At 41.9% G+C, this 10,000-nt stretch overlaps 1 protein-coding gene across 1 annotated transcript in view; it reads left to right on the forward strand.

Moving 5' to 3' along the window:
* The window catches only part of prkcsh (protein kinase C substrate 80K-H), a 16,912-nt gene that overhangs the window by 2,740 nt on the left and 4,172 nt on the right, over window positions 1–10,000 (forward strand). Inside the window, exons 3-15 of the mRNA XM_060897122.1 lie at window positions 1,842–1,958; window positions 2,470–2,565; window positions 2,701–2,758; window positions 3,629–3,746; window positions 3,919–4,048; window positions 4,377–4,461; window positions 4,542–4,620; window positions 4,701–4,784; window positions 8,314–8,478; window positions 8,550–8,637; window positions 8,754–8,823; window positions 8,919–9,008; window positions 9,881–9,955. Coding sequence (XP_060753105.1) covers window positions 1,842–1,958; window positions 2,470–2,565; window positions 2,701–2,758; window positions 3,629–3,746; window positions 3,919–4,048; window positions 4,377–4,461; window positions 4,542–4,620; window positions 4,701–4,784; window positions 8,314–8,478; window positions 8,550–8,637; window positions 8,754–8,823; window positions 8,919–9,008; window positions 9,881–9,955 — 1,255 coding nt within the window. The remainder of the gene's footprint in view (window positions 1–1,841; window positions 1,959–2,469; window positions 2,566–2,700; window positions 2,759–3,628; window positions 3,747–3,918; window positions 4,049–4,376; window positions 4,462–4,541; window positions 4,621–4,700; window positions 4,785–8,313; window positions 8,479–8,549; window positions 8,638–8,753; window positions 8,824–8,918; window positions 9,009–9,880; window positions 9,956–10,000) is intronic.

Below are 10,000 nucleotides of genomic sequence, written 5' to 3' on the forward strand. Positions count from 1 at the left end.
GATACATTTCCGATCAGTGATTGGTCACAGGGATACATTTCCGATCAGTGATTGGTCACAGGGATACAGTTCCGATCAGTGATTGGTCACAGGGATACAGTTCCGATCAGTGACTGGTCACAGGGATACAGTTCCGATCAGTGATTGGTCACAGGGATACAGTTCCGATCAGTGATTGGTCACAGGGATACATTTCCGATCAGTGATTGGTCACAGGGATACAGTTCCGATAAGTGATTGGTCACAGGGATACAGTTCCGATCAGTGATTGGTCACAGGGATACAGTTCCGATCAGTGATTGGTCACAGGGATACAGTTCCGATCAGTGATTGGTCACAGGGATACAGTTCCGATCAGTGATTGGTCACAGGGATACAGTTCCGATCAGTGATTGGTCACAGGGATACAGTTCTGATCAGTGATTGGTCACAAGTGTAACAGTTCTGATCAGTGATTGGTCACAAGTGTAACAGTTCCGATCAGTGATTGGTCACAGGGATACAGTTCCGATCAGTGATTGGTCACAGGGATACAGTTCCGATCAGTGATTGGTCACAGGGATACAGTTCCGATCAGTGATTGGTCACAGGGATACAGTTCCGATCAGTGATTGGTCACAGGGATACAGTTCCGATCAGTGATTGGTCACAGGGATACAGTTCTGATCAGTGATTGGTCACAAGTGTAACAGTTCTGATCAGTGATTGGTCACAAGTGTAACAGTTCTGATCAGTGATTGGTCACAAGTGTAACAGTTCTGATCAGTGATTGGTCACAGGGATACAGTTCCGATCAGTGATTGGTCACAGGGATACAGTTCCGATCAGTGATTGGTCACAGGGATACAGTTCCGATCAGTGATTGGTCACAGGGATACAGTTCCGATCAGTGATTGGTCACAGGGATACAGTTCCGATCAGTGATTGGTCACAGGGATACAGTTCCGATCAGTGATTGGTCACAGGGATACGGTTCCGATCAGTGATTGGTCACAAGTGTAACAGTTCTGATCAGTGATTGGTCACAAGTGTAACAGTTCTGATCAGTGATTGGTCACAAGTGTAACAGTTCTGATCAGTGATTGGTCACAGGGATACAGTTCTGATCAGTGATTGGTCACAGGGATACAGTTATGATCAGTGATTGGTCACAGGGATACAGTTATGATCAGTGATTGGTCACAGGGATTTGGTCACAGGGATACAGTTCCGATCAGTGATTGGTCACAGGGATACAGTTCCGATCAGTGATTGGTCACAGGGATACAGTTCCGATCAGTGATTGGTCACAGGGATACAGTTCCGATCAGTGATTGGTCACAGGGATACAGTTCTGATCAGTGATTGGTCACAGGGATACAGTTCCGATCAGTGATTGGTCACAGGGATACAGTTCTGATCAGTGATTGGTCACAAGTGTAACAGTTCTGATCAGTGATTGGTCACAAGTGTAACAGTTCTGATCAGTGATTGGTCACAAGTGTAACAGTTCTGATCAGTGATTGGTCACAGGGATACAGTTCTGATCAGTGATTGGTCACAGGGATACAGTTCTGATCAGTGATTGGTCACAGGGATACAGTTATGATCAGTGATTGGTCACAGGGATACAGTTCTGATCAGTGATTGGTCACAAGTGTAACACTGACATTACGCAGTGATGGTGTAGAGTCAACCTGTACTTTTAACTCATATAACAGCAACTGAGACGTGAGCTAGAGAGCTTTATTGTGTTCCAGACACTAGATTTGATCCATTAACTCTGTCAATGCCAATGCTCAGATTATATAACTTTTAATTGTAACCTCGTCACCATTTTCTTTCCACCTGAATCTGAACAGGACGACATTTCTATGATGAGAACAGCCCCTTCACTTGTCTGGATGGCTCCCGAACCATTTCTTTTGACCGAGTGAATGACGACTACTGTGACTGTAAAGACGGCTCTGATGAACCAGGTGACGTGGAAACAGGATTTTTATGGGAATGGGATTTTTAACAAGCACATCTGGGTGTGATGGTCAGGTGTTTGGCCATGTGGTGTGTGCATGTATTTTGTCATAATATCTCCATGAAATATGGGTTGGTTTTGATGGTTCAACACTAAAAATTATAATAATTTTTTAGTTTTCTTTCCTGAATATTTCTGCCATTTTACTTATGTCTCCGATATGTTCTGCTCTCCATTTCTTCATCCACTGCCAACCAATAGCATCATGTAAAGCAATGGTTTTTAATGATACTCTTACACTGTGGTAAAGCAGCTGAGGAGTGAAAAATGCTTCAGGTTTTTATTAATACTAGAATAAATAAAGTGCATTGTCCTGTTTTAAATCATTTTCTTTTAAGTGGACTGATTACAGCTGATTTAAAAAGAGCTATATGTAAAAACACAAGTTAGCACTAAATGTACTTCATATGTCTTTGCTAACAAGGGGTAGTATTTATCATCCCTTATTTGTCATCCAGGCACTGCTGCTTGTCCCAATGGGAACTTCCACTGCACCAATGCCGGCCACAGACCCACCTTCATCCCGTCCTCTCGTGTTAACGACGGCATATGTGGTGAGAGCCTCAGCCTCACACTTTACCTGTTCTGTAATATCCTTATAGTTAAAGCTAATACACCATAGTTTGGGATTCAGCAATGGTTTGCACCCCAACAAACACAATAAACAAATTAACTGTTTTCCCTCCTAGACTGCTGTGACACCACTGATGAGTACAACAGTGGGGCCAAATGTGAAAACACCTGCAAGTAAGTTTTAGGGTCAGTGCTATAGTGTAGCTTAACAAGCTTAGAAATTCAGTCTAATCTCTGTAAGTGAATGAATTGTACAGTAAATGACAATAGAAGAAAACATGGACTTTACATTAATAATAGATGTGATGGCATTAATAAAGGAATTTTGTCTATTATTTTGACTATTACATATTTAGTCTCTTAGCAGCAGTTAAAAGTAAAAGTAGATCTCATAATCTGACTCCTGTTAGTGTTTCTTCAAGTCAAATAAACATCACCACGTCATCATAATTACCAGTCAGGAACTTGTATTCTTCTCTGGGCTCCAGTATTCTGTTCATTGGGGGTGTGTCAATAACAAAAAGTCACAAATAGAACTTCTACAGTAGGGGATTTTAGCCATCATTCAGTACTTTATTTAATGGCAGAAGAAAACTTAAGATATCTTGCGGCATCCAAACTTTGTAGAAGGTCAGCATCGTTCACAGCTTATATTTTAGAATCTCACTGCTCCGACCTCATCTGATTCAACATGTCAGCTAATTAACAAACAGGGTTGAGAAACCGCTGCTCTAAGAGGAAGCACTTTACTTAGGGCCTTTTTACACCTGGTCACTTCATGTGTTGTCTCTGATCCGATAGCTATCTGATTTGTTAAAACTGTTCCATTTACATTAGGCCACATAAATGCGTCTCGGCGTCTCGGATATCGATCCGATCTTTCTACTCCCGCCCAAAATGCTAATATATTTTACCTCATTTCTGGGGTAATATGGGGTTTCTGGCGCGATGCACGACTCGTGAGTCACCTGTATACACACACCGTATACACACACACACGTGCCTATTAGCAGGAAGTTGTATTAACACTTTGCTGGTTCTCAGGGAGATGGGCCGAAAGGAGAGGGAGGTTCTACAGAAGATGGCTGAGCTCACCAAAGAAGGTTTCCTCCTCAAACAGCAGCTCATTCAGGAAGCTAAGAAAACCCAACAAGAAAAACAGGTCTAAAAATACTTAACAGCAAGTGTATTATTTATATCCTGATTTTATATGTTCCCTTAAAGCTGCTTTGTGACTGTGTCTATTGATCAGCACACTCCACATATAAAACTGTTTGGATCCCTGTAAACTCAGATGATTTTATTTGGTTCCTAACGTGTGCCGTCTTTTATAGAGCAAACTGACTGACCTGCAGAATAGCAAGAAGGAGATAGAGGAGAAAGTGGAGAATCTGAGGACCATTAAAGAGACGGCAGAAGAGCCGGAGAAGGAAGCCAAGGAGCGCCATCTTAAGGCCTGGGAAGGCAAGTGCAGTTGTTTTTCATGATTTTGTCATTTTTCTCATGCATAAGTTTCCACTTGCGGTATCTGATTATTTTATTTTTATTTTATATTTTTTTACTGCATTTTCTAATAAGCTCTGACTTGGACTTGCAGCGATAATCATGCTAATGATCATTATTCTGTTTTACAAGAAACGAGATATTTATATTTGCAAGAAATTAAATAATGACGTATAAATATATGCACAGAAATTCTAATGAATCTCTCAGACATCAGTTGTAGTGAGTGGCTTTATTTATCAGCTGGTGTTTCTGAGCTGCATTTCCTCATTGCTTTCCTTTGTTACAGAACAAAAAGCAGTGATCCGTGTGGAAAAGGATAAAGCTAAAATGTTGGAAGCTTTTCTTGAGTTAGACGATGATGTGGATGGATTGTAAGTGCAGCTGTGTGAGTGTGTGTATCATTCTGTGTGTTTTCTTTTGGCCACTTGATGATAATGTGTTTGTTTTTCAGTGTTTCTCTTTCTGAGCTGCAGACACACGCAGAGCTAGATTCAGATGCAGACGGCACTTTTTCTGAGACTGAGGCTAAGGTATATTTTTTTATATTTTCATTCTCCTTTTTTGTTTGCACCTTCTTTGTATGATAACTGCAGTGTGATTTCTTCCCCAGGGGGTGCTGGGCGGGGTTCACCAGGTAGACACGGCAGCTTTCGAAAGTGTGTGGAACAACATTAAAGACAAGTACGTCTCAGAGGTCAGTAAAGAGAGACTTATTCCCTACTTCGACTGTTTCAGTCACTTTACTCACACAGAGCACGATTCATAACAGGTTATATAATCAGTATGAATGAGGTTGTCTTCACAGATCAGTCATTTTTATATGAGGCAGTATACTACTCTGATTTTGAACAAACAATCAAATCTCAATAAAATCATAAACATATCAGTTTATAGAGCAACAAACATTTCCATACAGTTTTACAGGATCTACGTTCTTCCATTATTATATCAGGATGTTATCTCTGGTGGTCAGGTCACATTTCTTAATTTTGATTCCATGAAGATATGTTAATCATCGCAGTTGTTAGAAAGCAAGACTCATCATAGTATGCGCTCCAGTTTAAGTGGAATGTTCTAGTGTTTACGTCCTTTATTTTTCTGCTTTGGTTGAGGCTGAGGGGTTTAACCATACTGCTGTTGTCTAATTGTGAATGATTATATATGGTCGTGTGGTCTTCCGAGAGGGTAGGAGGATAAACAGTTTATGTTTTGGGTGTGAGAGGTGTCTTTGACGATGCTGCAAGTTTTACTCAGACACCACTCCCTCTGGACATCCTTAATGACAGGAAGTGGGGTCCCAATAACTCGCTGGGCGGTTCTCACCCAGCACAGTGACGTTACTGAGTTTAAACCTCTGAACGCTGCATGGACGGTTAATTTATGGAACTTGATGTACAAAATCAATAACAGTGCTTATAATGTAGGTGTTTAAAATATTTGTTTCCGAACACCAATAAAAAAAATAAAAGATATTTGTTTGGACGGATCTGTTTTACTTTTACATTTACAGCATTTGGCAGACGCCGTTATCTAGAGTGATGTACAAAAGTGCTTTTAAGTCTCTATCGTTGAATACATTAACACTGGTCCACTAGGTTACAGATTTAAGTTACCAAGGGCCTAAATCACTGTTCAAAGATTTCAAAGCATTGGTAGCTCTGAGGGTGCGAGGTGCAGTGCGAGGAGTGATGAGGGCTTTGAGGTAAGAGGGAGCTGGTCTATTTTTGCCTTTGTAGACAAGCGTCAGTGTTTTGAATCTGATGCGTGCAGCTACAGGAAGCCAGTGGAGGGACCACAGCAACAGCAAGGTGGTATACAAGAACTTAGGCAGGTTGGAAACAAGTCAAGCAGCTGCATTTGATTTGATTTGATTTTTGATCATTTGCAGAAGACGAATTGCGTTCATAGGTAGACCTGTCAGCAGTGTGTTGCAGTAATCCAGTCTTGAGATGACAAGAGACTGAACAAGTTCCTGAGCAGCCTATGTGGACAAAAATGGCCGAATCCTTCTAATGTTGTACAGAAGGAACCGACATGAGCGAGTCACATTAGCAACATGAGAGGAAAAAGGACCATTGATTGTCCATGGTTACCCCAAGGTTGTGAAATGTGACTGAAGGGTAGATCAGATCGTTATACAGGGATATTGCAAGATCATGACCTGGGGATGAATCACCTGGGATGAACAGCAGTTCAGTTTTGCTAGGATTGAACTTCAACTGTGCTGTCATCCATGATGATATTTCTGACAGACATGCTGAGATACGAACAGAAGCTGTGGTATCTGAGGGTGGGAAAGAGAAGATAAGTTGTGTATCATCAGCATAGCAGTGGTAAGAGAACCCATGTGAGGAAATAACTTCGCCAAGAGAGTGAGTATACAGGAAGAAAAGAAGAGGACCAAGTACTGAGCCCTGTGGGACACCAGTGGATAGTCTGCGTGGAGCAGATGTCACTCCCCTCCATGTTACCTGATAAGAGCGACCTTCCAGGTAGGAAGCGAACCATTCCCAAGCTGATCCACAAGTTCCAACACTCCTGAGGGTGAAGAGAGTCTTGTGGTTGCCCATATCAAACGCTGCCAAAAGGTCAAGGAGGATGAGGACAGATGACAACTTGGTCTTTGAATGTGCTGCTTTGAAGCCAGACTGGTCGAGATCTTGGAGGTTGTTCTGTGAGAGATAGACAGACAGTTGGTTATAAACTATGCATTCAAGAGTTTTTGAAAGAAAAGAGAGAAGTGATACCACTCTGTAGTTACTGATGTCTGATGGATCCAGAGCAGGTTTTTTCAGGATGGGAATAACCCTTGAAGGTAGTTGGTACATGACCAGATGTTAGATATCTATTGATGATAGTGGTAATGAAGGGCAGAAGGTCTTGCGAGAGGGTCTGGAGCATAGTGGAAGGGAGTGGATGCAATGGGCAGTTGGTAGGATTGCAAGACCCAGATGAGTTGTAAAATCTCTTCTGCTGCTACGGTTGAGAAATGGGACAATGGGGAATGGGACAATAGGGGAATCCTGACTGTGAGATGTAGGTGCAGATGGGGCAGAAGTGAAGGTCCTGCAGATTTTCTCAATCTTCTCATGGTAAAAAGAACAAAGTCTTCTGGAGTCAGGGAGGATGAAGCAGTTGGAGCCGAGGGGTTGAGTAGAGAAGAGATGATGTTGTGGAGCTTACGAGGGTCTTGTGCCGAAGCATCAAGCTTTTCCTTGTAGAAGGACGGGTGAAAACCAGGTCCAGTACATTGCCTCCTTTGTGTGTGGGGACATAGCTGTTGACTGTCAGGAGAATGAGTCCAGAAGAGTCAAGAGGGAAGAAGATTGAAGCTTGTTGGAGGGGAGGTTGAAATCGCCAAGCACAGACAGAGGGGTTGCTGTCAGAAGGGAAAGCACTGTGCAGTGTGTCCATTTCTTCCAGGAAGTCTTTTAGGGGACCAGGAGATTGGTAGACAACAAAGATGACAAGGTTGTTTGGAGAGGTAACTGAAATGGCATGGAATTCAAAAGAGGAGATGTTTAAATGAGACAAGAGGAAAAGTGTGAAACACCATGTTCTTGACAACAGTAGACCTTTACCACCACCCCTGCCTGTTTCTCGTGGTGAGTGAGAGAAAGCAGAAGCCCACCTAATGCCACTGTTTGAGACTCAGACCACAGAGGAGGGTATAGGAGGTTACTGGAAATGTGACCTCTGCTTTGAAGACAAGAGCACCTACGATGGAAAGAGGTGACTACAAAGATGGGTTTGAGGGTGAGATTTAAAATATGGTTTTTGTAGAATAGGTCAAAACAGTACTAGACATTTATTTACAATGCGTTAGAGATTTTAGGGATAATTACAAACTGAAGCTTCAATATAAATGAGTAAGGCCTGCCCACAATTCACATCTTAATGGAGACTGAAACTACTCCTGATTAATCAGCCTTGAGAACTACTAAGCAAAAACCAACACTATAAGATCAACAATGAATATAACAGAATATAACAAAATTCAAATCACACAACTCTAGAAAAAAAGCAAGTTAAGCAGATAGTACACAAAAGTCAGAATCCTACCTTACTAGAAGACAATTTTGTTTTGTGGAGGTGTTATATCTGGTGTTTATGATATTCAGTTTATTAAATATAGAAGTTGTGTAAAAAGCTCAAGTCCGTAGCCTCTCATTCTTATTCCGTGTAACTCCTAATGTTGTTTCACACCCAATGGTTTGTTGCAGTCTCAGCCTAAGGAACCAGTGCCAGTGGAGCCTCCAACAGAAGAAAGCAAGGAGCCTGTGGTGGACAACGACTCTGAGCCATACCCCGATGAAGACGACGTTCCAGAAGAAGAAGAAGAGGATGTAGATGAGGAAGACGATTATCCAGAGGAAGACCTCGACAAGGTAAGGATGGTGAGCAGTGTGCTCAGTTCTGTGTGTGAATTAAATTCTCACATGTTGTGTTAATTTTTTAGGCTCCTTCCACTACCAAGACTCCAGAGAAGACAGAAGAAGAAGACACTATGCCACCATATGATGCTGAGACTCAAGCTTTGATTGATAGTCAGTATCTTGGTCACTCTCTTGGACATAAACTCATACCGTTACATATCGTCATCTAAGTACATCCTTTTATGAGCTCCTTAATAAGTAAATTGTTTATTTTCTTTGATCCTCAGATGCTCAGAAAGCCAGAGATGAATTTGAGGAGTCAGAGCGAGCTCTACGTGAAGTGGAAGACCAGATCAGGTTGGTGCAATGTTCTCGGTCATGTATTTCCCTCATTCTGATTGTTTACAGCCCAGTATTTGATGTGGATCTGTAATGTCTTCTTGCATTAACAGGAACATCGAGAAAGAGCTTTCCTTTGATTTTGGGCCCACTGCTGAGTTTGCTTATCTTTACAACCAGTGCTACGAGCTCAGCACTAGCGAGTAAGTATAGCGATGCTGAAGTAGTGTGTAGTTCACAATATCTACTGTCTCTCCACACTCGTACTCGAACTCCGTTCCAAAACTTTGGAACTCTACAGTAGTCCCATGTGAATGTTTGTAAAATATTTGACAGGTTAAGGTTTAGGCGCTGAAATGTGCTGACTGACTATCAGCTCCTAAACCTTAACCTGTCAAATATTAGACAAAAAAAAGACATTATTGAAAATTCTTGACAACTGAATCAGTCAAATATAAATCAATCAATCAATTAATCAATAAATAATAAGGGGGGGCACGGTGGCTTAGTGGTTAGCACGTTCGCCTCACACCTCCAGGGTGGGGGGTTCGATTCCCGCCTCCACCTTGTGTGTGTGGAGTTTGCATGTTCTCCCCGTGCCTTGGGGGTTTCCTCCGGGTACTCCAGTTTCCTCCCCCGGTCCAAAGACATGCATGGTAGGTTGATTGGCATCTCTGGAAAATTGTCCGTAGTGTGTGATTGCGTGAGTGAATGAGTGTGTGTGTGTGCCCTGAGATGGGTTGGCACTCCGTCCAGGGTGTATCCTGCCTTGATGCCCGATGACGCCTAAGATAGGCACAGGCTCCCCGTGACCCGAGGTAGTTCGGGTAAGCGGTAGAAAATGAGAGAGAGTGAGAATAAATAATAAGCTTATTATTTTTCAAAGGGAAAGGGCTGATGTGCAAGGTTTCTGTATTGTTACTAGAAATGTTATTTATTGATTTATTCTTTGAAATCATGAAAGAACGATAAAATTGAAGGCAAATTTGATTGACATTAGCCTGGTGTCATTTAATATTAATATGCATTAATATTGTCATATGTCATTTAATATTAATCTTTATTCCCTCTATAGGTATATCTACAAACTCTGTCCATTTAACCGTGTTTCCCAAAAACCCAAGTTTGGAGGCTCAGAGACCAATCTGGGGTAAGAATATCTCACTACCGGTCAATGATTTATTCAGTGTGCTTA

Source organism: Tachysurus vachellii, chromosome 21, assembly GCF_030014155.1.
Source record: "Tachysurus vachellii isolate PV-2020 chromosome 21, HZAU_Pvac_v1, whole genome shotgun sequence".
Taxonomy (NCBI): Eukaryota; Metazoa; Chordata; class Actinopteri; order Siluriformes; family Bagridae; genus Tachysurus; species Tachysurus vachellii.